This window comes from Mus caroli, chromosome 13 (assembly GCF_900094665.2).
Source record: "Mus caroli chromosome 13, CAROLI_EIJ_v1.1, whole genome shotgun sequence".
NCBI lineage: Eukaryota > Metazoa > Chordata > Mammalia > Rodentia > Muridae > Mus > Mus caroli.
This window is the reverse complement of record NC_034582.1, coordinates 29,749,924-29,777,712: the sequence shown is the minus strand read 5'-3', so window position 1 is coordinate 29,777,712 and position 27,789 is coordinate 29,749,924. Positions and strand designations below refer to the sequence as shown.

The window sequence follows — 27,789 nt, the reverse complement described above, 5'->3', positions numbered from 1 at the left end:
CTTTGGCAAATAGGAAAGATAATAACTAAAGATCTCTCCCTCTCTCTCTTTCCTTCCCTCCCTTCCTCACTCCCTTCATTCCTCCCTCTATCTTTTTCTCTCTCTTCCTTTGTGTGTGCATGTGAACGATATGTATGCATGAATGTGTGTCTGTGAGTGGGTAATCATACATGTTGTAACACATGTGAAGGTCAGTGATCAGCTGCAGGTACCAGCTCTCTCTTGTTTGAGATAGTCTTTTTGTAGCTCACCACTGTGTATGCCAGTCTAGCTGGCTCAAAAAACCTCCAGGGATCCCATTGTTGCCATCTCCCATCTCCCTGTAGGGGCTCTGAGATTACAGGCAACATTACCATATTCAGCTTTATGTCAGTTGTGGAGATGGAAACTCAAGTCCTCAACATTTATATGACAAGAACTTTATGGACTAAGCCATCTATCCCTCCAGCCCCGAGAATCATTTTCATTTTTTTTCTATTAAATAGTGAAACTTAACTGCACAAAACGGATTAAGTCTAAGACTCCAGTAGTATAGTTAGCTGTGTAATTTGTGTAAACACAATTTACAAGGGAGAGAGAATATATAAAGCTCAGACTCCAGCATTTATTATTAACTCCTTTTTTCCCCCCTGAGACTAGAGTTTAGAGGGTATAATGGGCTGGAAATGCAAATCTTGCCTTTCATTTCTTCGTGTTGTTATAGTAAGTACCCCATAAGAAATTTGCCTAAGCCTTCTCATCACCTGGATTCCGGCCACTCTGTCAAATGTGAAGGGCTCTGGTCACGGGATGTCACCTGTCTCTTTGGCCATTCTCCTTTGCCTCAGTTTCCTGTGGTGGTTGGGAAAGAAGGTGCACACATCCCCTAGACTTCATGCATCGCTTCTTGCAGACATAGCTAATCTGTTTAGATTAAAGAACCACATTGCCTTTTGTGGACAAGTTCCCATTGGATTTTCAGCAGCCCACGATGATATTCTTCATGGCACATGTGATATGGCCCCAATGACAGTGCCAAGACCCTTGTAGGTTATCGTATTGTCCTTGTCATTGAGTGCAACTAGTTCTGTGTATGCGTCTCTCTGATTTATCTTCTGTTTGCCCCTCTCTAGTGGGATCTTGTGTGTGATAATACCTGGAAAGTCCATATCGCTAAGTTCTCCTTACTGGTTGGATTAATCTTTGGCTACCTAATAACTGGATGCATTGCTGACTGGTGAGTACCAACACACCTGACACATGGACTTTGGAAGTCACAGCACACCTTTGCTAGCTAAGGAGGAGTGGTCAGGGTTAGCTCCGGGTCACTGTGCCTTTGCTCTGTTTGCCACTGATGCCAGGATAGAAACTGACACTTGGAGAATGCAGTCCAAAAGGAACTGACCAGTGCACATCCATGACAGATCGGTGGGAAGGAGTATTTAAATGCATTCAAGAATAGCCTGCAGCCCCATTTAATTATGATCATTTATGTTTAGTTGGGAGGAGCTTGAGCATGGAGATGCACAGTGGGGCACCAAGTGGGTGGATGCACAAAATAAATTTTAAAATGGTGAGCGGGGTGAAGTGGCATGTGCCTGTACTCTCTGCTACCGGGGATGGAGGCAGAGGATTGCTTGAGTGAGGCCAGCCTGAGCAACATATTGAAACTCTGACTTTAAAACCAATAAAAAAAAAAGAAGGTGAAGGAAGTTGGAGACCCTTCATCTGATGAATGTCAGTCTGGATTAACACTGGCTTTGCCAAGAGCTGCCTCTGGGATGCCAACGCTGAGGAGGACAAAGAACCTAATGGTAATGAATGGGTAGGCATTGTGGAAAGGGAAGGCTAGCAGTCAGCAGTGACGTGGAATGTGTTTCTAGGTGGGTAAGGAGGGGTAGATTTCCAGAGCAAAGTGTGTGATTGATTCAGGAGGAAATGAGAATGCGGACCAGGAGGAGACAGAAGCTGAGTTAGCAATAATAATGCCAACGGCTTCATGAGAACCCACTGCTTAAGGGCTAGAGACATGGCTCAGTGGTTAAGACTACTTGCTGCATGTCCAGAGGACCCACAGACAAGCATGCAGGCAAAGCACTTATAGGCATATGAATAAATAGATAATTTTTTTAAAGGAGCCGATTGCTTACTGATCACTGTGAACCAGGAAGTATCAGATATTCCCATGCGTTAAAGTAACTGATCCTCACAATACACCTGCACATAGGTGCTGTTATGTTTCAGCATTGGTTATTGCTGAAAGACTAGAGCCCAGAAATATAAGTCCATCTTCAAGTCCACTCAGCTATAAGCTGTAACTAGGACCGCACCACATGGCCCAGAACTGCTTCTCTGACAGCCTACCACAGCACTTTTATTTAAAGCATTGTATGGTCACAAGGACACTGTGGTGCTGGGTCCAAGAGGGGAGACAATTGGATAATGTCAGGGACTAGACTGCTTAAGGACAAAGAAAGATGTAGGGTGGCTGCTTCCTATCCCACTCTTTTTATAAGAATCTGTGTGTGTGTGTGTGTGTGTGTCTGTGTGTGTGTGTGTGTATCATCAAGTCTTGGGCCTGTTGACATAGGAATGTCAGGAATGCCAAGGGACAAACTTGTGTGTGTGTGTGTGTGTGTGTGTGTGTGTGTGTGGGTGGGTGTGTGTGGGTGTGTGTGTGTGTGTGTGTGTTTTCCTGGTGCCTTCTATATCCTGGTTAGCTGAGAAAGCTAGCTAGGGCAGTGAGAATGGTTGCAGAGAGTCCTCAGACCACTTTAAAGAGTGGAAATTTCCTTCCTCAAACTGGGTCTATTTGAGTGAGCATACAGTGTGATTTCCTGCGAGCCCAGAATCTGCTAATTCACCATTTCCAGGGCTTCCTATGGACATGTTCCTTGTGTTTAGCAATGAACCTGTCAGTGATCTCTGTAGGCCTGTGCTAGGAGCTGTCTAGTTCTTGAGGTTGGGGATAAAGATGGGGAAAGTAAGGTTTTATTTAACCAGATGCTTGGGTTGCTAGCTTTTTAGCACAAACTCTACTAATCTGACAGGCACTGCTTCCCAGTGAACATCGCTGACAGAAATTAGACATGTATACCAGAATGACCCATGGCCCTCCTTTCTGAGAAATGCTGACTTGATGGTGCTCCTGATCCTGCAAGTGATTTACTATAATAGAAAATGCAGAATTTTATCAAAGAATTGATCCATGGAGGTGTAAGCTGTGTCCGGTTTTTCTTGCACATGTGTACCCAGCAGCCTCGCTGATCATACTCTAGGCCTGAGTCTGGGGACAAAAAGCTAAAGGGTTTGGGTCTTGCTCAGTGTGACCAGAGTCTGAGGGCACAAACCCAGTTCTCTGCAGTGGCTTTCTGAGGGTTGAGCACACAGGCAAGGGTGCCCTAGGGAGTCATCACAAATGCTTAAGCATAGCTTTGGGAGAGTTTGTGTAGCCTTCCATTTCAGACAAGTTTTGTGTTTTTCACATCTTTCCTACACTGGGGGCGGGGGGGGGGCATATTTTACTCTCTGCTTAAGCCTTACCTTAAAAGAAAATCACCCCATTTAAAGGAACTCTGTATCTCACAGGGTCAATTTCAGAGCTGCATGAGGAAGCTGATAGAGGCATAGGTTACGCTTTCTAAAATTGCAGCTACCATGTACAGGCATTTAAGCAATAGGCTGCTTTTCTTGGAGAGTTTTAGAGTTGCTGGGATGGGTCAGTGGGTAAGAGCACTCGCTCCATAAACATGAGGATCTGAGTTTGAATCCCCAGCCCCTGTGTAAAAAGCTGGGCATGGCCACATGCTCCTAATCCCAGAGCTATTGAGACAGAGGCAGGAGGATACGAGAGGCTTGCCAGCTGTTAAGTGAGTGTACTGACTACATTTATGTCAACTTGACACAAACTGGCGTCTGAGGGGGGGAGCCTCAACTGAGAAAATGTCTCTAGAAGATCAGGCTGTAGGTGGGCTTGTAGGGCATGTTTTTAGTAAGGGATTGATGGGGAAGGGCCCGGCCCACTGTGGGTGGTGCCACCCCTAGGCTGGTGGCCCTGGGTCCAATAAGAAAGGAGGCTGTACAAGTTCTGAGGAGCCAGCCAGTAAGCAGCACCCCTCCATGCCCTCTGCATCAGCTCTTCTCTCCAGGCCCTTACCCTGCTTGAGTTCTATCCTGACTTCCTTCCATGATGAACTGTGACGAGGAAGCATACACTGGATAAACCCTTCCCGACCCAAGTTTCTTGGGTCATGGTGTTTCATCACAGCAATAGAAACCCTGACTAAGACAGTGAGAGACCTTGTTCCAAGGGAATATGGTGGAGAATAACAGAGCAGGATATTTGACGTTCTCCTCTCACCTCTAAAAATCACATACACTGCTCACACCTACCCCATATACACACACGCTCTCACATACAAACACATATAAATTCTTAAATAATAACTTTTTTTAAATAATAAAACATTTTAGAGAACATGTTCCGCTATGTGTGAGACTCTCAGGACAGGGCTCTTTTGAAGGATTGCCTGTGTTTATGACAGCAATAATAGGCTGGATGAAAGTATAGCTGGGGGGATACAAGCTGAAGATTTGCAGGGAGGAGGGGACATTTCAGGCACTGGCCTCTACTGCTGAAAGAGGCACCTGCCTACACAGTGCCTCTCTCTCCCACAGGAGCATGATTACCTATCCCCTCCCCCATCCCGGCTGATAGAAACTTCAAAGTGGGTATTGTCCTGAAGGTTCTCTGCCAGCTTGCCTCCTCTTTTATAAACGATCCCTGAATTTAAATCTCACCAGTCACTTTATTCAAATGGGATTTCTGTTTGGAGACTCAGTATCAGTTCCTTGTGACTGCTGTCACTATGATATGCTTGGTGGCTTCAACACAAATTAATCATCTTACAGTTCACAATCCCGACATGGGTGTCACTGCGATAAAAACAGGATACCACCAGGGCAGAACTTCTTCCCAGGGGCAGTGGGGACCAGCCATTTCTTTGTCTTTTCTAGCCCCTAGTAGCCACCTGTACTCTGGGTTCCTCCATCTCCAGAACCAGTGAAATCGAGTTCTTTCCTGCTGCCCTTCTTGGAAAATCAGCTCATTTGAAGTGATCCCATTTCCAAAGTCCCTCTTGCCCAGAAAGCTAAACAAACAGCAAAAGCAGATAGATTTTGAGAATTCAATTCAGATAGAGACATCTTTGAAGGTCCTAAAAGATAAAGGCTTCAGCTGTCACCCACCTCTGACCCCACTCTGGGGAACCAGCTCGCATGAGGCTTGTAATTCACTTGTAGTGAATGATCACTGAGTGGCTGGCACATTCCCTCACTTGACACAAACCGCACAGACACAAGTGGGCCCAGTGGAGAAAGCATGGGCTTTCCCAAGATCATATAGCTCACAAATGATGTGATAGGAACCTGGGGGCAGAACCAAGGTATTCTGACTTCAGAGATCATGAGTGTCCCTCAGCCGCCATTGATTGACAGGTGTAATGATTTACTGGTTTAGGAGATCAGGGAGGGATGTGCTCAGAATGTTTTGTTTTGTTTGTTGGTTCGTTTAACAAAATTTAAAACCAAAACAAAAAGAGAAATCAAACATCTTTCCTAAGACAAAATCAGAGCAGGAGAAAGCATGTTTGAAAATCAGGAAGAAGTGGGCTGGTAGTGATCAGAAGGCTTGGGGAGGTTGGAGGCCAACCTGGGCTACACAGAGAGTTCTAGGTTAGCCAGACTGGGCTGCACAGAAAGACCATATCAAACAGCAGCAAGAAGTGCAGGAGGAGGCTGAAAACCACATTGCTTAGCTTGGGGTTTCAGGCTGGCCTGGTGTGCCTGCCCCCGTGTTTTCTTAAAATATGTTACTTTATATTTATATCATAGTTTCAATGTTATATTTTATGTATTCACATTTTATATTTAAAACTATTATATGTTACTGTTATATATTTTTACATGTGTTTTATTTTATATTATATGTTACATAAATGTAAATTATAGGAGATGAGGCAGAGCAAGGTCTTGCATTACTTTATCATAAAAATGAGCTTTAAGTGGGAGATCATTTACACACACACACACACAAGCCTGCTCTTTAATGAGCACAACTCAATGATTTTGAATGTGTTTACAGATTTAAGTCCTCTGACCACCCTGAGTTTAAATCACTTCCATATTCCTTGTAGAGTCTGGGAAATGTTCTCATAAACACTCTATTCTCACCCAGCCCTGGGCAGCGACCATGCCTCTGTTTCTTTGCCCCGTCCCCTCCCTGGTTTACTGTATGTCAATGCCTTGTCATAAAAGTCTCGGACAACTAAAGCCATTTAGCTATGTGACACCAGGCCAGCGTTTCCTTGCTTCCCTCTTCCCCCAACCTCTCCATGAACTATCCTTTAGCCCACGCCAGATGTGTTAAATATTAATTTGTTTGCTGCAGTTCACCATAGTTTTTTGCCCGTAATAAGTAGAGAAAGTGGATGGTTAGATGGGGACTAAGGAACTCCTCGTGACTTTTCAATTTCCAAGGACTACCCCATCTGCCCTCTGACTGCCCCCAAGTACATTGTCCCCTAGTGGCCACTGATCATGCACCAGTCAGCTCTGTGTGTGGATTGTGAGCTCAGTATACCACTACCCTTTCCTGCAGGGTCTACAGTGAGACACTCGAGGGTTTATTTACAGTTCAAAGTGTCTAGGCTTAGCGTGTGATCCCTGTGGTCCCTTTAGAATTACACGCTGTCATGTAGCTGAAGCAAATTGCAGCTGGCCCAACCTTGGACCCATAGGCTGCTGGTGAAACAAGATTCCTCCCTAAGGTAACAACCAGAGAATATGCCTCCCTCCATGTCTATGTTTACTTTTGGGCCAGTTCCAAAGGTTGGCACTTTCTCAAGCCATTTTATATTGGGTGTGTCAAGGTTTGTGTTTGGGGAGTTATTATTGATTTTATTCTCTTGCGTTGAGGTATCCCTGTTTATACACAGAGACGGACTCAGTAACAGCAATCAGGACCATATCATAATTCTCTCCTAGTAGCTGTTTGAGCTCTGCTCTAAGTTCCAGACGAGGATGTGGGCTTAATGTCCCACAAGAGGCATCTATCCTAAGGGAATAAGGCATGATCTAATGACATGGGTATAAGTAGTATGAAGACACTTAGCCCATACTCCTTCAGTATGTACAGAGTGCTCACTGGAGGCTGGGTCTCAGCGCTTACCATTGCCCTCCTGTTTAACGTTAATGCCTGATTTCTCCCCTCTTCGAATGCAGGGTTGGCCGACGGCCTGTGCTGCTGTTTTCCACCATCTTCATCCTCATCTTTGGACTGACTGTGGCACTGTCAGTGAATGTGACAATGTTCAGCACACTCAGGTTCTTTGAAGGATTTTGCCTGGCTGGAATCATCCTCACCTTGTATGCATTACGTAAGTAGGAACCACCATGACCAGTCCCTGTGAAGATCAGCCCAAGTATCTATTGCTGCCTGAGAGGTTCTGGGCAGGAACTGTACATGCTAGTTTTGGGGGTGGTAGCACTTGGGAAACACACACTCTTGATGCCTTTGTGATTACAGAGAAACTTCCAGCTTGGGCTCAGTGCCCAGCATCAAGGAGAATGGAAGTTTGCGTAATGGTTTGGAGATTTGGGGATCAGCTCAGGATGGATCAGCTCAGGAAGGCATGGGGGCTGCTGATTTCTCTAGAAATTTCTGTCTTGGCATTCAGTGCAGTTCATAATATACTATTGAGTTTCCCAGTCCAGGATCCAGCAGGGCATCTTGAAGAATTATCAGGCATATCCTGGACTCCTTGAGATCTTTTCTTCTACTTTAAGACCATACAAAATGCACATTTTTAACCTTCTTTTGGGCATGACCATGGTGCGTTACATTGAATTCGTCAGCCTTAGTACTAGAACATTAGGTGGCAAGGCTTGCTAGCATTCATTCTTTTGGAACAGCACAGAGGAAGCATTCAGTGGAACTGCCATATTTCTTTCCTGTGTGATCTGCGCTGTCAAATATGGATGGCTCGTACTTTTTTTCTTTTCTCTAGAAGACAACCACACACCCACCTGCACAGCAGGAGAATCGATCTGTAAATGCTTTAGTTGCGAGTTTTGTGCTTCCCACCCCACCCGCACCACTGCCTGTGGAAAGACCTGTTGGCTCACTGGGCAGATAAAGTTCTGGCTTTCCTGGTCTTTGATAACAGGGAGGAGTTAGGTCTAGATTAGGTAGTCATTCCTACAGTAATAAAATTTAAATAGTTCCAGTTCTCTTCAATTTGCATGTTAAAGACTTCTTTAGATAACCTAAATTTCTGTCCCACTGTAAATGGATTTGCTTTTATGTCCTAGGTAGAAAATTATAAAACCAGGCTATTTGTACATTCTTCTGAAAAGAGTCAGATAGTAAAAATTTTAGGTAGTTTGGGACATGGGGTCTCTGTTGTAGCTACTTAACTCTGCTACTGTAACATGAAAGTCACCATACACGTACATACACATTCATGTAAATAAATGAATATCTGTAACCGTGCTAACATACAACTTTATTCACTAAATCACTGAAGCAGACTGTGGACCATATTGGTCCAGTAGTCCAGAATCTTCCCAGTGCTAATGGAAGTCACTGTGTCAACAAAAGCTTCAAGTCTTGTTCTCTTTCTTTTCATCTTAATGCCCTTAGTTTAATTTCCTCTTTGTACCATTTTCTGACTTCAGTAACTATCTTAGTGTATATATTTGAGTAAACAGCCTGCTATTTTTTTTTCTGAAGTAGAATAAGCTATTTAAAACAATTGTGTTTGTGGCTGGAGAGATGGCCCTGAGGTTAATAGCTTTTACTGCTCTTTCAAGGCCTGGGATATGTTTTCCAGCACCCATGTTGGGCAGCCGACGGGTACCTGCAGCTCTAGCTCCAGGGCATCTAACACCCTCTTCTGCTCTCCATGGCTTTCTGCATACACAGAGATGGTCACATACATACAAATAAATAATTAAATCAATCTCTTTAAAACAAAAAAACAAAAAACAAAAAAAATGAGTCATGCTTTTTAAAGTTGAGAATAACATCCAAACGTTATGACACATGCGATTGCCATGAAAACATACATGTGTCTCACAGTGACCTCTCACGTGAGCTAAGGTTATTCCAGATAGCACAACTAAAATGAAGCAAAAGGATGTGAACAATGCCTGAGAACCTGTGTAAGTGATGAAAACGAGGTGGCCTTTGTTAAGAGATGATTGACAAGCCACCCCTGAAAACAGAAAATAGAAAACAAGGAACCAAAATCATAATTGGTAGATGAGGCTGGGATGGGCATGGGTAAAGGGGCTGGGGTGGCCCAGTTCTCCAAATCCCTGGGCCGTCTTGAGAGCTGTCTATTAATACAGAGCTGGTGACAGGACATAGTGAGATACTGTCAGTCAACAGAGCAGGAGGTTGTGGATTTCCAATTAGCATGTTTACTTGCTAGCTTCTTAATACACAAGTGTTATATGCACATGGGTATATCCTGTTAGTTTAGCTTATTGATAAGTTGGTTATTGATAAGCTGGGCAATGGAGTAAAGGAGTTCTTAGCTCCAAAGACAACTATAACACTTCTGGACATTAATTCCTTGCAAGTAACATTGTTAATGGTCCCCAAATTGTCTCCTCTGTCATCTAGCAGCTTTTTATATCGCTTTAAGCCTCTGCTGGGAATGCTGGGCCTTTGTCAAAACAGACTTGGGCTTTATTCTGCTTTTAATCTTACAGGTGCTTGGGAACAGAACTGGCAAAATAACATTTTTTTGCCATTTTGGTTTCTCATGTAGCTGGCCAGGAGGATAAGCTGCTTGTTTCAAGAAATGCCGCTGCTCAGGCAGTAGTGGCGCACGCCTTTAATACCAGCACTTGGGAGGCAGAGGCAGGCGGATTTCTGAGTTTGAGGCCAGCCTGGTCTACAGAGTGACTTCCAGGACAGCCAGGGCTACACAGAGAAACCCTTTCTTGAAAAAAAAAAAAAAAAAAAAACACAACCAACAGCAGAAATGCTGCTGACTTGTGGATATTTTCTGCTTTATTTGCAAGGCCGCCTTAGGTTTCTGTTTTTTCTGCTTTGGATTTTGTTCTAAGGTATGCTGTGGTTAAATGTTCTACCCTTCATACTTTTGCTTTCTTCAAGTTGCCAACAGGATGAGTGGTTGTGTAATTAAGACATAAAATAGAGATTACTGGCAACTTCTTGAAGTCCTTGAACAGCAGCTGAGCGTGTGCTCTCTAAAGAAAAGGTCAGGTCTGAGCCCAACCACAGGAGTGGTGGCTGTCCCTACCGCTGAGACCACTGTGAGGTGAAACACATGGGCTATATTGGAGGGCAGCTTTTCCTTTTTTAACCTATGAATGTGATACTGTTTGCATTCACACAAGCCCACTCACACATGGTGGAACACTAGATTTAGTTGTAAGAGACGCAGACAAGAAGTGCAAATCATGTCTCCTGTCTCTCTATGAAAGTCATGCCATCTCATCAAGGACTAAAGAGATGGTTACATAAGCAGATTCAACTGATTGCGGTATGACTCTCATTCTCAGCTAAGACCATAATGTCCCAGGCCAGGTGATCCCGTGCTACTTAAGATGTGTCTGTCTTTCAAGCAAGCCTCTGTATACTGTGGCATTCACTGCTCATCCCAGCTCCTCAGGAAGCTGAAGTAGGAGACTAGCTTGAGACTAGGGGTTTAAGGCCAATCTAAACAGCATAATGGGGCATGTCTCTTTAAAAACAACAACAAAAGAAAACAAACAAAGCAAAAGTTTAAAAAAAAAGCCAAGATTACTGCCTTGTTTTGTTTTTTTTAGTTGATTTCATGTTGGCTATGGTAGGGTTGTGTTGTTTTGTGTTTTTGCTTGCTTGCTTGCTTGCTTTTGCAGTGCTAGAGACAGAATCCAGGGCCCTGCATCTTCTAGCAAAACGTGCTACTACAGAGCTACATATCTGGTCCTTTTTTAAAAGCACTTTCCCCTGTTTATTTTTGTGTGTGTGTGTGTGTTTAAAATGTCTCTTATTTCTCCCCTTCCCTCCTCCTTTCCCTTTTTTCTCCTCCCTCCAAACCTTTAGATCCTTCCCTTGCTTTTTTTCAAATATGTGTGTATGTGGATTTACATATATATTTCTCATATAATGTGCCCAGTCTGTATAATGTTACTTGTATGTATGTTTTCAGGATGTACCATTTAATCATATTATCATAGGTACTTTTTTTAGTTTCTCTGGTCATAACATCCCCAAACCTCTTTACTCTCATTATCTTTCCCCTCCCATACTTCTGCTTTTTTGGTTTGTAACAATGGATGTTACCTTTTGCTAGCAGAGATCTTGTCTGAAAATAGACATGTAAATGTAACTATGTAACTTTTTTTTTCTAACTAACAATGAATAACTTTCTTCAGAAATTCTCTCATGGAGGTTCTCATTATAATAACCCTCTTTAATCCTAAAGAGCCCAAATGACTAGATGCATTTTATATATACAAAGAGTGATAAGAAATTATAAAGTGCCTAAAGTTACTGATGACATTGCAAAATTAGACTCCAAGTCTTGACTCAATTGCTAAATAGAGTAGAAAAAAAAAAATCTAAGGTTTGCTCTAGGTGGAGGGCTGTGGGTTTTCCCCTGACATGACACTAATGAGTTTAAACTCTCAAGGAAACATTGAATAGATTCTAATCCATAGGGGCAGGATGATACATGTACTCTTACTATACTGTCTATCTTTATACTTATTTAGTTTCTGTAGTTGTCTATGTTGCTGAAAACGTAGGGGATTATTTCAGTCAGCAGGATTGCTAGGTCTCGTCACTACACTGCTTTGTTCTCTTCTTGGTTTTTACTTGAATGATTGCACCAAATGGCTCGAAGTGGTGAGCAGGAGACATGTGGAATGAAGAGAATGGAGTTTGTTGAGCTATGGAATGAAGAGAATGGAGATCACCCGTTGGACAAGCAGTTGACTGTGCTTAAGAGTGCAAACATTTGCCTTGCCTCTGGTTGGCAAGATGAGAATATGGGTCTCTTTTTTTCTGCCCTGTCCACATCCATCTCTAATGCCTGAGTCTTTCTGTAGCACATTCTTCTGGGCTGTAAACCTGGTTCTGTGTGAGCCAGCTCTACTGACAGGGCATTTTTTCCACCAAGGATCTGTGTCAGAGTTTACCACAGGGCTTTGACAAACCATTTTATTTTAACTGGACTTTTCCCCCCTTGAGTGAGAAAGCTTGTATAAGCATGAGGACCTGTTTTCAAATCCCTAACACGCATATAAAGAGTTTGGAGGATGGGCTCAGAGCTTAAGAGAACTTATAGCTCTTGCTGGGATCTGGTTTCCAGCACCCACATGGCATCTCACAACTGTATGAAAATCCACTCTCAACAGATCCAGATCCAAAATTGCTTTCCAGCCTCTACAGGCACTGGATACACATGTGGTGCACACATACACACACACACACACACACACACACACAGAGAGAGAGAGAGAGAGAGAGAGAGAGAGAGAGAGAGAGAGTCAAATACTCATACATACAAAAAAGAATCTTTCAAAAGTTGGGCATGGTTGTTGTAACCTCAGCACCATAGAGGAATGGAGACAGGAGGATCTCTGAGACTTGCCGGCCAGCAGCATAGTATGGGTTCAGTGAGAGACTGTGTTAAGGGAAGAGGTAATGAATGAAAGAGCAAGACACCCAGCTTTTTCCTGTGCTTTGTACATGCATATAGGCACACGGATCTGAACACATGCTACACACACACACACACACACACACATTTTAATTATTTTCCTCTGGCTCAACTTGGCATCATTAGAGAATCCACAGATTGAAGGCTATCAGTCATCCTGCAGCCAAAGTGTGAAAAGCAAAGCAATAAATACATCAGCAAAAGAAGGAAGAGAGGAGGAGGAAGAAGAAGAGGGATGGAGACAGGTATGATGGGTACTGCCTGTATTCCTAGTACTTGGGAGCTTGAAATAGAATGGTCGTCAAAAGTTCAAGGCTAACCTGAACTGCCTGGACTATAAAATGAGAACCTATCTCAAAAAATTAAAAGATCAAACTGGAGCATTTGCCTCTAAATCTTTTTTTCTGACCTGTTTCTGAGCATCGGAGTTCCTTATGTCACAATGCAGTGGCGAATAGTAATAGATGTGGCTGGTAATGAAGTCCCTGTGTGGGCAGGATGCTGTAGGACAGAGCAGGTGGACAGTGAACTCTCCAATAGGGAGCTGTGCTTTGATACCCATGACTGCTTTTTCTTAAACTATATCAGTTCTTCGAACAAAAAGTACTTTTAAAGGCCTGTAAAGCATGGACAGATGTGCTGTGTCTTATGCATGCTAAGAAAGCAACACGAGGCCTCCCCGAGAACCATATGCCTCATCTTAGAAGGTAGGAGACAAAAACATGCAATGACTGCCTAAATGTATAGATAGGTTAAAGTGCTTGGTTATTAGGGGCCTTTCAATTTGGTAAGGATCGATACATCTCAGAATCAGAGGAGGAAAGCAAAGCCAGCAAATATTTTGAGCCTTTGGCATGTTGAAATTATAACTTTGCAGAGTAAAAAGCCTTATTAAATTGTATGGTTCCTTATTGGCCAAGTTTTGTCATGCTGGAATTCTAATGCTGCCTCTCTACTTTGAAACAAAACTGTCTTTACAGCAGAAGAATCCATAGATTGATCTAGAAATCGATAGATTTGAGCTGTGGCTTGAGTCCCTCAGATGACTGTGACCACAGTAGATGACTTAAATTCTGTCAGCTTCTGGTCTCTTCCTCTGAAATTAGAGGGTGAATTTTCTAATGTGTTCAAAGCATAGGCCCATTCCTGAAATAAATGGTGTGTGTGTGGGGGGGGGGGTAGGAACAACAAAAACACAGAAAAACCTTTCCAGTTTGAGTATTTCACAACCTTAGAATCCTAAACTCAACCACTAGCATTGGTGGAATTCCATCCTGCGGAGGTGGAGGTCACATGGAGTGGCTACAAAGGCCAGCTGAGAAGAGGTGAAGTGACTGGGTGGGATTAATGGTTAACAGTTTGTCTTTTCTGTGGTCTAAGCCCTTGCTTTCCTGTCAACAGCCTGGCCTCACCTGCCCCGTCTGCATTTTCCTTCCTCACTGGACATTTACTGGTTTAAGAAAATCTTGGGATCCTGTTATACCCTCCAGGATTCTCTGTTCTCACCTGCAAAGACAGGACAGGACAGGACTGGACAGGGCAGGGCAGGACAAGACAAGGCAGGACACAGAGATGAGGCTGAAATTCCTAGAAAGAGTTTGGGATTATAAGAAAGTAATGTGGGACAAACTCTCAAACAACACCCTCTAACCCCCGCCCTAGAATGAAAGTAAAATAATGGAATAAATCAATCCCTTTGAAAACAAATAAAGAGTTCCAGGCTTCTTGAAAACGTTCAAACATATACGGGGAAAGTGAGACCATACCTGGTTTGCCAAGTTTAACTGTTAATGAAATGAAATCATTCGTTTGCCTGAGAAGAGAGACATACACTTTAAATTATATAGTGCCATAGAACTGCTCTGTCAATGACTCTTATTCAAATCACTGTGCCATGTCAGATTTGTTCTATTTCAAATAATTATTTTTTTGGCAACTCACGTAAAAGCTACTTCTTCCTTTATTCCTTCCTTGTTAAACATTTGAGGGCCAGGGAAATAGTAACTTGTCAATTTGGGTATATATTAAACCCTAGGCACCATCAGGCTCTGAGGTTGTATAGGCACACAATTTCCTGACTCCCAGGACACTCAGAGTTTAAGAAGGGAAGATCAGGAATTCTGATTGCACTCAGAGCATTAGCACCAGAAAGAAACTCGTGAGCTTTGTCTTTCGTGTTCATTATCTGATGAAGGTTCTTAAAGACCAGAGGAGCCTGGTGCCTTCTGGATACTGTGGATTATTAGAGTTTGGCTGGAGCCTACTGTGTTTTGGGTACCGAAGGTCATTAGAACCTGTCTGGAGTCTGGATCATGACTAGCAAAACCTGAGAAATAGGCTGAGGCACCACACAAAAATTCTGTCCTCCATGAACTTAGGATAGTAGCAAGTCAATGAAGGAGCCCAAGCAAGAGAGGAAACCCTTTAGATGTTTGATTTAGAGGAATCAATCAGGTTGCAGATGTAAGCAGGCCATGCTAGGAACTGGGAGCCTGCTATAGTATCTGTGTAAGGAAGATGAGGTAAATCAAGGTCAGGGCCTTGGGCAAGGTGGAATCCACAGCCAAATAAAAATACTGACGTCTGAGAAGAACACAGAAAGATGAACACATAACTGCTTGTACCTGGATAGATGTGTGCATGGGTATGCATACATGCATATGTGTTTTCCCACAAAGTGTGAGAGATTCAAAATTTGATTCCAAGTCCTACTGAGTTTGGAGCTACTGACCACTCTTTCTCTTTTGGAGTGTGAGAAGAGAAGATGATGGCTTGTGTTTTAGGAAGGTGGTCCCCTAAGAGCATCTTCCAGGTTTGTTTTAGTAAGTGCTTCACAATTCAGAGTCTCAGCAACAGGAATGTGGGTCCTCGCATAAAGTAGGAGCTGAAGGCTGTGGACATAGCTGAGATCACCTAGGGACCAGAGTGTGGGAGAGTCATGGGTGCAGGTGAAGAACTGGTTGAGCAAGCCAGGAAGGAATGCCTTCACTAGCTACTGGTGAGTCAGATAAGCTGGTAAACAGGGAGGCAAGGAAGGGGCAACATGTTTTCCAATGATGCAAGACATGGAACAGTGTCCTTTGGGTGAAGCAATAAATGCCTAGTATGTCAGAGGTAACTGTGGCAAAGGCAGCTTTAATTCAGTTTAGTGATTAATATGAAATACTTTAAGCATAGGTTTTAATTCGTGTCAGCCTCAGAATATTATCTTGTTCTTGTGTTGTATGTCTTGCTAAGTAACTTACAATAATTTTCAACTGTTGTAAAACATATATATATATATGTGTATGTGTATATATATATATATATATATATATATATATATAATAGCAAAAGTTTTACCATTTCAACCATTCTTAAGAGTCATAATTTATATTTAATGTGACTCATCCACACCTTTGTACAGAAGGATATTTTTTTATATTAACCGTTGTTTGTTATTATTGGGTAGAAGAATACTGGTTTATAAGGTATGTCAATAATGACTTTTCCTTCAAGTCCCTAAAGCACATTCTTATGTGCTTCCTAGACATCTAGACACATAGCCCAGGTGCAGTTGTATTCTTCGTTGATGTTGTGTTGTCCACACTCAAAGGCAATGTATGACAAATCACCATGCTCATTACCTGCTTCTCTCCTATGTGCACCCAAGTATGCACACACATGCATGACTCCTTGGAAGCAGCTCACAAAGAGCTGAATCTAGCCAGCATTTTGTCCCTAACCCAAGCCTACTGCTCTCTAGTTGTCTTGAATGAGTCAGTTTTCTCACCTCTGAGAACTCATGCAGATGGTGGAGAGGGTGAAGGCAATCATCAAGATGTGTTTGTCCTTAGCTAGTGTGTGTGCTCCTGGTGACAAGACAGAGTGTGACACTCACCATTCTGCTGAAGGCAGGATTCCTCCATGGAGACAACCAGCCGCTCCTCCTCTCCCAGGATCTGTGGGTGAGGGCTTCTTTGGCTCACAGCAGGCATGGGACTCTAGGTGAGGAAAGAGACTGGGCTAAGGGGAGTCCCCAGCTTAGCAATGCAAAGCTGGCTCAATGAGGTGTGCAGAGAGAGAGAGAGAGAGAGAGAAAGAGAGAGAGAGAGAGAGAGAGAGAGAGAGAATTTGCTTTGTAATTGCCCCCTTTAGCCCCCCAAGTTGTGTGTGTGTGTGTGTGTGTGTGTGTGTGTGTGTATGTGTGTGTGTGTGTAAGAGGTAAGAGTTCTAACACTTTAAAATCTAGAAACATTCTCCTGGGCCAGCATAATATCACTAATCATGAACCAACTTATAAAAGTACAGAAGAAAACAGAAGTATCTACTTTTAAGCTTCCATATATTCAAAGCAGCTCTACTTCATTCCCTAAATTATTGATCCTTAGTGTTGTAAATATTCCAGTCATCCATTTCCTCCATATTTTTATTTTATTTTATTTTATTTTATTTGTGATACTGGGGATTGGGGATGGGGTGGGGTGGGGTGTGGACCCAGGGCTTTAATTGTATCAAACCAGTGCTTTACCACTGAGCTCTAGTCCTCACTTCCCTGAAACCTCCACCAGCACGTTGAATGTGTAAGTGTGTGTGTGTGTGTCTGTCTGTCTGTCTGTGTTATATAATTTCAGCGACAGGGTCTACCTCTGTAGCTTGGAATGGGCTTTTGTTTATAGCATCCTCGCCCCTCAACAGTGCAGTGCTGGGATTACAGGCATTCACCATGGCTCGCTTCCTTTTCTATATTTTTAAAATATTAACTTACAAAATATGTGCCTTATTTTTAAGACAACCATTCATTATGCTTTGACCTAACGGGTTGTCTGACTTACTAGGAGGGATGACAGTGGATGCTCTCTGTAAAGTGGCCGGTGTGAGAGTATCGCTCCCAGTTCAGGAAGAGCTGCTGAAAGCAGTTTTACTTAAGCAGCACCAAGCTTGTTTTGTTTGTAAATTCAAAGTCCTGCTTTAGGGAAAAGCTGTTAAGAACTCATGCTTAGGTATTTTTACAGAGGCTTAAGAACCAGCATAAGAGAAAGAGAGGCACTCAGAAGAAAGAGAGGCATATCTGAGAGTTTGGGGATACACTTCCCTCAGAGCTCCAGTGCATTGTTTTATCAATAGTCAGATTTAAGATCTTGGTTGGGTTTGAAGTTACTATCTTATCACTGGGTTCCTGGGGGTGCTGGGCAAAACAGGATTCCAGCTGGTTAGGTAAGAGTCTAGCCCATAGGCAGGGATGCAGGAAGATAGGATGAGCTCATTGTAAAGAGCTTTGCAGTTCTTAGACTGGTTATGGGGAAAGGAATGAAGCTGTACCCAAGGTCGTATACATTTAGGCCTTAAGCTTTGTTCATCATTACTTTAATTTTTATTATCTTTATGTGAAGGGAATATTAACTATTTCAGCAGCCTTTGCAACACATGCTGTTAATTTGACTGGAGTTCTAAACTGGAAAAAAAGTTTTAGTCAGATTTTGAGAAGAGGGGTTCCTTCCCCTTCCCACATGCGTCCGCATAAATTCCCTTTTTATTCTGCCTCAGTGTGATGGAGTGAACAGCACAGCAGCGCAGGCAGGCAGGGCCTTTGAACTGCCTTCATGGAACACAAGGAGGGGAAAATCGGGCGCTCTGCACTTGGCGCTGTGTTTTCATTTCCTCTCTGCCGGAACCTTTGATGATTCCCATAGCAAAGGGTGCTTTTGTGACCACAGAAAGCTCACTCTGGTGCTGTTGTTCAAGAGACCAACAGTGCCGGGCTCCTCTAACCTGGGCCTTTTGAAATCCTGTCATTCTTGGTATTTGCTTTGTGTTGGTTCTGGGAAAGGGCTCAGAACTCCCTCCCAACCAAAGGCAGATCGCCCTTGTTGGGCACGGGTGAACTAAGGCCCCTTTAGCTCCAGCTCAGCTCCAGATACGTCTATTTTACATAACAGAGGGAGAATTGTGGGAAGCCCTACTGTGACTTGGGGTTTTTGACCCTGTCTTCCCTGACACCATTTTGTCCAGCTGGTGTTGCCCTTTATAGAAAGAAGGCTGTGGCTTTAAGATGCAAGAGCTCTTGGGGTGGAAGCCATCCAGAGGACGAAGAGAAGTGGTTCTTTAGTAAATCTGGTTGCTATCTTTGTGTAAGAGTGGAAGCATGTAGCTACCCTTTCTGCACAGGAAGTGCTTGCTAGGAGCCACGGCCTTCTGCCCTTGGCCATTTGTACTGTGTTAGCTGGACTCACTGTTCATCCTCATTTTGTCTGGAGTCTGATTATGACTCCACCTTACACATTTTTAGAAGGACTAATCCACAGCCCTGACATGAAGAGTCAGGCATATAGTGAATCCTGGCCTGGACACTCCATGTAATGCTCTCTAACATGGAGCACCATGAATACGATCACTGAGTACTGATTCAATGAAGGAGCAAGCAGGAAGGACTATTGAGAATATCCTGGTGATTGTGGCTTGCTAACGGTCAGCTACTCCTAGAGAATCTTCCAGGTTCAGGTCCTTTGGTGAGTTGCAGGTGAATGTCTCCTGATATGTATAGATAGCTGGCTTACATTTTTTCGACAGATAAGGATAACGATGCTCTCAGCCTTGGACCTCACTGAATGTGCTCCTAATGCAAGCAAATGAAAGCTGGTGTTACTGAACTTGAACTGTGTGTAGGCACTTCTGAACGCTGCCTGTGTTGCCATCCAGTGAGCACCATTACCTCCATTGTAAAAAAATTGCCTGAGATTTAAGGAAATAACTTACACAAGGTGGTATTCAGTGAGGAAGAGGAGCTGGAACTCAACCCCCTGCCTCCAGACTGCCTGCCGACAGTCTGTAACTGCTATGTGGAACCTATTAGCTCTGTTGTCTTCAAGTATGTTGTGAAAATATCTATAGACACAAGGGATTTGCAATAGTGCATACAACTTAGCAATAACTATAAGAACAGAAGTATTTGACAGCATACAGTGTCAAATACAGGACATTCTGTGGTCTCTACTGGCCTCTCTGAAACAGTCACCTGTCCACCCTGGAGAGATTAAACAAGAGAAACCTTCATATCAGGTTCTATTTCTTATTCCATTGACTTTGGCACTTAGACTCGAATCCTGCAGGGCATGTGGTGCCCCTTCACATTGCTGTGCCATCCAAAATGGCATTAACAACCTTAAGGATTCTGTCATCACAGAACTCTTCAGCATCATGGTTTCCTACTCCTGGGTGTATCTCAGTCTGTCCCTGCAATGTCTCCATCTCAGGAAGGTGGTTATATTTGTGACTTAAAGGATTCACTAAGTATACATTTCATCTATGTATGGCCATAATTGAACCTGGGGACATTATTATTGCCCATTCCTGTTATTCTTCCTGCTAACAAAGATGCCCTTTAATGGAAGTAAGTGGACAGAGTACTTGTCTCAGTCATTGACCTGACCTCTCGACCCAGGGGTATTCCTCAGGCCTGTGCCATCCTGTACATGTGGGGTCTCTGTTCTGCTGCAATTTTACCCATACCCCTAATCCTGCAGTTATGCAGTAGTCATGGTGACATTTCAGTCACCATAAATCCAAATGGCACATCTGAGTGGCCTCAATTGTTGTTTGTTTTTGCTTCTGTTTTTGTTTGCTTACTTTGTTTTTGGTTGGTTGGTTGGTTGGTTTTTTTGATGCAGGATGTCAAATTGACTGTTTCAGAAATGTGTGATATTGAGCTTTGGCATTGCAAATGGAGACCCTTGAACACACCTGTGTTAATCTAGTCTTAAGACTTTCACTAACATGAGAGTACAGTTTCAGAACTCTTGTTCAAGAGCATACCACAGTGGCGCACATCTATCATCTCAGAGTTTAGGAGGGTACGCTTGTGGGCAGGAGAACTGTGAGCTCAAGCCATTTTGGAACCTGCTTTCCTTCTCACTAGTTATCACATGGCTCAGCTGCCACCTACTCCCTTCTCGCCTTTATCTTCCAATTGTTCCATGATTCTCAGGCCTCATTACCCATAAGGACATAGACCTAGGTACAGATGTACCAGGGAGGGAGTCTAGCTTCTGAAGGAATGTGAATGATACAAGACATTTGGTCTTTGCTCTTCAGAGAATAGAAAGCTGCAACCAGCTTTTTGAAGGAGAAAAATCCTGTGCTCTAGTCTGTGGTTAGGGAGATAAACCTTGCTGTTTCATGGGCTGTTGTGAAGCAGTTGGCATTTGTGCATCTCAATGAGTTCAGTCCAGTAATTCATCTCCAGGACAGGAAATATTCCTAGTCCATGTTCCCCATAAATGACAGTTAACAAAACCACTAAACTATTGGCAGTTTCATCACCAACAAGTTGGTCTTTTTTGGACTTTCTATTCAGTCTTCACATGTATCTGGTAAGAGGGGTGTGTGTATGTGTGTGTGTGTGTGCGCGCGCACGCACATTTTATAGGTGTGCACAGAGGCATTGTGAGTTACCTGGAGATCTAAGCTAAGTCCTCTGGAGGAGCAATCAAGCAATAAGTGCTCTTAACTACTGGGCCATCTCTCCAGCTCTCTGATGAGTTCCTTGAGTCCATTGCATTATGGTTCCTATCAACCACACATAGAAATTATTGGAGAACTTTGATATGAACTTGGAGTTGCTAAGGGGAGTTTCAGCTTACTCTCTGATACACAAATGTTGTCCTTGAAAGAAAGTCTGAGTGAATTACAGAACGCACTGCCCAGCATGTCCACTCTGCAGCCCTGGGACACCACTGCACTCATTTCAAGTCCCTTTTTTCCTTTGTAACTCTTACCCCCAACTCAGTGGGATTCTCTGACCCATTCATGGTTGGTTCTTATTTTCCATCTCCTTTGTGGGGTCACTGTGGGGTGTCATTTTATGTTCTCTTCAGGGGGTGATTGTTCTCTATTTTTCCAAGATCTCCTTTTTGGCAATTTTCCTTTCCACCTTGTGACATGGAAGTGAATGTTTGTACAGTTGGCTTTTCCTTTCCATTGCTGCTGCTTCTACCTCTCTGTGAAGCTCCAGGAGAAAAAGAGTGCAGATGGGGAAGCAGGCTGTCTCCCAGTGACTCAGAGGATCACTCCCAGTGCTCCTTCCAAAGGGTTGAATGAAAAGAAAGGTTACAAGTCTGCAGACAGGGACCTTCTGAAAGGTCTCCTCAAAAGTCAGAAGTATGGACAGTTGGTACACTCAAGCCTAAAGACTGCAAAGGAGTAAAAGCATTGGTGCATCGTCTGAGTGATGAAAGCAGCTTCTAGGTCTAGAGAATACCTGCAACTACTGGGTATTTATACAGAAAGGCTCATTTGAGGCTCATGGTTTTCAAGTCCAAGGGTACAGAGTTGGCATCTACATGGTCTTTGGTGAGCACCTCATGAGAGATTCAGAATGGAAAGCAGGTGTGTGCAGAAGAAACATGTGAGCCAGAGAGTGCCAAGAGGCTCTAAGACTCTCTGATCCAGTTCCATGAGAGTAGGAATGTCCTTAAACCCACCAGTGTTTCCATGGGGATTAAGTGCCCTTATCATTTCCTGAAGGCCTCTTCTCCCATATACAGCTCAGCTGGGAACCAAGTATCACCATGGTTTTTGATGGGAACAAGCCATATCCAAATCATAGCATCACCCAGTTGCGAGGGCATGGGTATATTTGCCCTCCTTTCCTCTCTCACACAGTTTGAGGGTGCAAGATAAGGAAAGCATCATTCTTAAACAAGAAGCTAAGGGAGTTATCCAAGGGAACTCACTGCCATAGAGAATGTGTCCTTTCTATGCTACCCAATCCTACAGCTACCAGGGACATGTGGTGACTGAGATGTGGAGAGACTGGCCAAGAGACCATGTGCGTTATTTTTATTTGTCTTAACTGAAGTAGCTAAAAACAGTTAGTGTCTCCCACACTAGACAGGAAAAGAACAGAATTAGAGACAATAGCTTCATCTCTGCCCTCCCATAGAAACAGTTGCCTCAACCGAAACTCCATGTCATGTCTTCATGTCTCATTTTCACATTTCCTTCTATCCAAGCAGGAAACAATATCCTGCCCTTGGGGGTCAGGCCCCTTCTGTGATGCAAACCTAGCTACTATGGTCATATGTTGGAAAGCTTCCTACTGAAGCTGCTCAGGAGTCCTACCTTTGCTGCTTTTATCTGTTGGCCAGGATTCAGTATCCTCTTTACACCAACAGCTCAGGAGGCTGGGGAACTATTTCACCTGCCATGAACTTTTAGAAGGGTCAAAGGATCCTAGGAACCAGCTAGTAGTGTGTTTTGTGCTTCAGTGAGCATCTCTGTACATTCCAAGCACCTTGTGGTATCCTGTGGACTCATGCTCTATAGACTCACAGGATATCTTAGCCAAAGGGGCTTCTTGCCTTGCTCTTATTCCTTTAGGCCAGTTGTACCCATTCCCTGTCTGCGTGAATGTTCCACCCCCCATCCCTTCGTGCCTGGTCATGTCTTATAGTTGTGATCTCTGCTCACATGATCCCTGTGAAGCTTTCTTAAGCCACCTAATCAATATCTTGCAACTGATTTCTCTAGAACCACCCTGCCTTTGTTTTCTTGCACGTTAGTGTCCCGATGCATTCCACCATACTAAAGTAAACGCCCTAAAAGCAGGGATACTACCTGTTCTCGTCACCATATCTCTAGGACGAGATCTATTTGTGTAGATCGGGTGTGGAAAAACTAGTTGGATGAATCAATGACCTCATGGAACATGATGAAAGTCTGTACAGTAGGATTACGAAGTAGATGGACCTGTGTGGTTACAGAGTGTTGAAGGTGGGAGAGACCAGACCTCCAGCTTACTAACTCTCTATCCTGCCCTATTACCACATCATATTAGCACGGAAGAAACAGGACCACTGATTTTGTCACACTGACAGTTTTGAACAGTGGAGGGAGTGGGCTGAGATTTCTCATGGAAGTTACTTGACCCAGATAGGTTTGAGCTAAATGCAAAACAGTTGGTTAGCTTTCAATCTGGTTGCTCAACCCTCTTGCAACTATTGATATTGGTGGGAAGAAGTCTCGGTGAGGAGGTGGGAACATCTGTGTGCAAATCCCATTGTAGTGAGCACAGGAAGAGGAAACGTTGGTGATAACCTCACTTCCTTTGCCTTAACACTTTCAGTAGACTTCCCACATGGCAGAAAAGTCTCATCAGGGTAGTTTGGATAAATCTGAGAAACTGTCAGTGTGAAGAATACAATGATTTCTCCACATTCCTTCTATGTAGTTCAGAAACATCACTGAACAACAGGGCCAGAGTCCCTCAGCAGCATACCGTTTGCTCCGCTGGGTGGGCTTTAGGTGGGACTTTAACTTTAGCCACTGACTCCTTAGCTTTCCTATGAGACAATGCCTTGGTGGTTAGGCGGCATGTCACCTAAGCCCCAGAAGCTGGAACTAATGTTTCGAAAGCAGAGGGAGAATCCAGAGCCTTTGATCGCCTCAGTCCTGATCTACTTATACAAACCAGGTTCAGAATGCCATGCTGCCCAGATTTGGGGATATAACACAGATGGGATATGACATGGAGACCAAAGTGGTTCATTGTGCATGGTGTCATTGCTTACAATATCCTCAGGTGTGTACTAAGTACACCTAAGAACTCTGGGTCCCCAGGGACACTAAGTGTACTTGAGCCTTGGGCACTTCTCCTGGGACATTCTTGGTCTTACATACACTAGGTTAGTACTTGGACTTGATTAGAGTTCAGAGAGTCATAGTTTTTGTTTTTGTTTTCTGGTGTGCAGTGGTGACAGGATACATCTCCATCTCTGTGTTCTTATGGAGAGGCTTCTTGTCTTTTCTAATCCAACCTGACATTTTCTATGACTTGAGACTTGTTTGGGATGGCTGAGTGAGTACATACTGGATTTTCAGGCATTGGTATCCTTTCTTCTTCAGACTCTTTCCCTTCTTGGTGTTACTGAATGTGAGGTTTGTGGTTGGCCCAGATGTTTAAGAGAGAGCCCCATTCCTCTTTGCCTGGACCATGGCTCACAACTGGCTGCTGTTCTCCAGGAGTTAACAGTTGGATGGTGGCATCTAGCAGTGCTATACTGGAGAGCCCTGCTTGCATCATCCAAAACAGAAACTTTTTCTGAAACATTGAAGCAGTGACACTACTGTCATACTTTTAGCCCATTCTTTGAGTGGTAGCATATTATTTGGAAAATGGGTTCAACTTTGCAAAGTTGGCAACTTGCTTCCCAAGTCCTCACTAAATCCAGCAAGACCTCTTCTAGGAGCAAGCATCACATAGCTGTGGTTTCCTTCCTGCTCCCTGTAGTCAGTGAATCCCCTTCTTTCTTTATCATTGAAGGGTCCCCAGAAATGAAAATGTGGGTGCCAAGTGAATATTCTTGATTTCTTGTCCTCAACAAGCTATAGCTCTCCTATACTCACACATTTTTTTACTAAAAGGTTGGTAGGGATAATATGGAAAAGTAAGGTTAGAAAAAAGCTGCAGACGGTTAGAGAAGAGAGAGCTGTGAGTTTGTTTGTTTCACTGTTTGTGGCAGGTTCTCACTATGTAGCCTTGGCTGACTTGATATTCTTTAAGCAGACCTGGCTGACTTTGAATTCACAATGGTCTGCCTGCCTTTGCCTCCCAAATGCTGGGGTGTGCCACTGCACCCAGTGAGTTGGGTCATTCTAAAGGACTAGCTTGGTGAATTAAATGATATCTCAGAGGAAGTCTGAGCCCCGACACCCCTGAGGTACCCAGCCTTATTCTTCCTGGTAATGATCACCAGGTGAGGAGATGAGTGTTCATACCCCTCAAGTGCCCAGATACTGCCCTGATGAGAGGTTACCTGCGGTCAGACAGAGATCAGGTCCCATTGCGCTTGCTTCCACTGGCAGACTGGGTGGCCCTTGGGCAGCTCCCAGGCCATCCAGTACTCACTTCTTCATCACTAAAGCAAAAGGATCATCAGAGGGGCCACTCGGCCTTCGAATTGTCCCCAACAGTGGTTACTATTACTGCTTCTGAGCAGTGGCTCAGAGCCCCCAGGCTGTGAGATAGCTGTGACCAGGCAGTGCCAGCCTCTGCAGCACTAAAGACAAGGCCGCCTTAGACCAAGTAGGAGCCTCCTGATGGCTGCTTTATGCGGGAGTTCCTCCCCCACTCTACAAACAAGGGAAGTTGTTGAAGTGACAAAGAAGAAATGAGTTACTGGTGCCCACTTGACTGAATCCCTGGCTGTTGGCTCCATAGATAGAATGTGTGAAACAGTGAGGCTTTCTTTGTCCTTCTCTCTTTCAATGCTGAGGTTTGTCTGCCTTCCTTTCAGTGCCTGTGTGGAGCATCAGTAGACCTACGCACCTCCTCTCCTGCCTCCCTCCCTTCCCTTTCCTCCCTTGTGTTTCTGAACTAAGCCAAGGGTCTTCCATGGGATACATAGGATGTAAAGGGGCTGGGTCATTTATTAACTCTGCCTTTCCAGGTAATTGAATTCCTGGGAGGAGTGTGGGAAGACAATCTTCTTAAAGTCGGTGAAGTCTGCTGTGTGGACTATCGAAGATGAGTTTTTAATGGGGAACTTACACACAAAATCATTTGGAGTGACATGTGTCTCATTGTCAGCTTCCCACGTGTTGCACATGTTGGCAGCCGAGTGGAGGATTCTGTGGATGTTCTTTGTGAGGAGATGAGCTGAAAACAAGGAGCATTCCAGCCCGGGTGCATGCCTTGTCCTGGCAACAGAACGCACCCTGAGGAATGCTGTTAGCATCGAAGACAGGAATCTCTTGTTGTCTACACGGGCCAGCTGCAGGCCCATGTGTTGGCCACATCGATATGTGGGCAAGGATAGCTGCCTCTGAGAGGCCGTGGCCTCAAAGGCTTCAAGAGACCTGCAGGTTATGATGACAGGGTGATGCCCAATAGTGGGGGCAGGGCTACCTGCTGTGTGGTTCAGTTAAGGGTTCTGTATCCTGGAACTTCCTGTTCCAACTGTGAGAAGTAGACACAGCTTGAGCTGCATGAAGCTCATTCACAGAGTTGTGTGGTCACCACAGCCCACTGTCCCCAGAGCTCCTCATCCTGACAAACAAAACTACACCCTCTACCTGATGACTCCTCAAGTTCTGACACAGCTCCTGAACTTCCCATTGTAATTTCTGGTTTTGTTTTGTTTTGTGGTTTGTTTGTTTGTTTGTTTTCCTTTTTTGTCTTTTGTTTTTGGAGACAGGTGGGTTGTTTTTTTTTTTTTTTTTCTTCCTGTGTGAGCCTGGCTGTTCTGGAACTTGCTGTGTAGACCAGGCTGGCCTCTGCCTCCTGAGTGCTGGGATTAAAGGCGTGTGCCACTACCACCACTGGCTTTCTGTTTCTATAAATTAGAATAAAAGTAGGATCAAACAGAAGTCACGAGTGGATATTGTCACTTAGCATAGTATCTCCCAGGTTCATCACCAGCAGAGTCATGTTCACTGAATGGAAATGCCAGGTTTTGGTAATTCTTTCACTCTTGGGTTGTGTCCATAGTTTAGTTATTGTGAGGGATGCTGCTGTGAACTCGGGTGTGCACATAGCTCCTCCAATTCCTGCTCTCATTTCTTTAGATGTGATTCAGAGGTAGAAATGCCAGATCCTATGGATTGGGAGGCATTTAAAATCACTATATTCTTTAGAGACTGCCTTTGAATTCCAGTTTAATCCATGGTGTAGAATAGTAAGTTCACAAACACATTTGTGTTCTTCTGCTCATATGTCATGGTCCCTAAGCATTGCTGTGATGGGCAAATCCTGTGTGTGATTTGGGCCTGGAGCCTTGTTTCCAGCCATTGCTTCCCACACCTGGAATTGTCTTGTTTGGAATCCAGCAGAAGCCTGGAGGCCCTTCATGCTGGCTGGGTGGGTGGGTGATGCCCCCATCAGAAGAATCATTGCAAATTGCAGCCTTGGCTGTGCTGCCACATACCTGTCATCCCAGCACTTAGAAAGTTGAGACAGGAGAATTAAGAGTTCAAGGTTGTCCACAACTTATTTTGAGGTCAGCCTGAGCTTCATGAGAGCAGTCTGGCTGTGACATATGTCACCTCTCTGGCTCTCAGAGTTGGTTTGGCTGATCCAACTGGCTAGGCAGAT

General features: G+C 43.9%; 1 protein-coding gene across 2 annotated transcripts in view; it reads left to right on the top strand.

The window, feature by feature from the left end:
* Slc22a23 (solute carrier family 22 member 23) overlaps positions 1 to 27,789 on the top strand; it is a 170,505-nt gene that overhangs the window by 39,108 nt on the left and 103,608 nt on the right. For both annotated transcript variants that reach the window (XM_029468209.1, XM_021179965.2), the window contains exons 2-3: positions 1,113 to 1,216; positions 7,261 to 7,415. In XM_029468209.1, the coding sequence (XP_029324069.1) occupies positions 1,113 to 1,216; positions 7,261 to 7,415 (259 nt within the window). The remainder of the gene's footprint in view (positions 1 to 1,112; positions 1,217 to 7,260; positions 7,416 to 27,789) is intronic.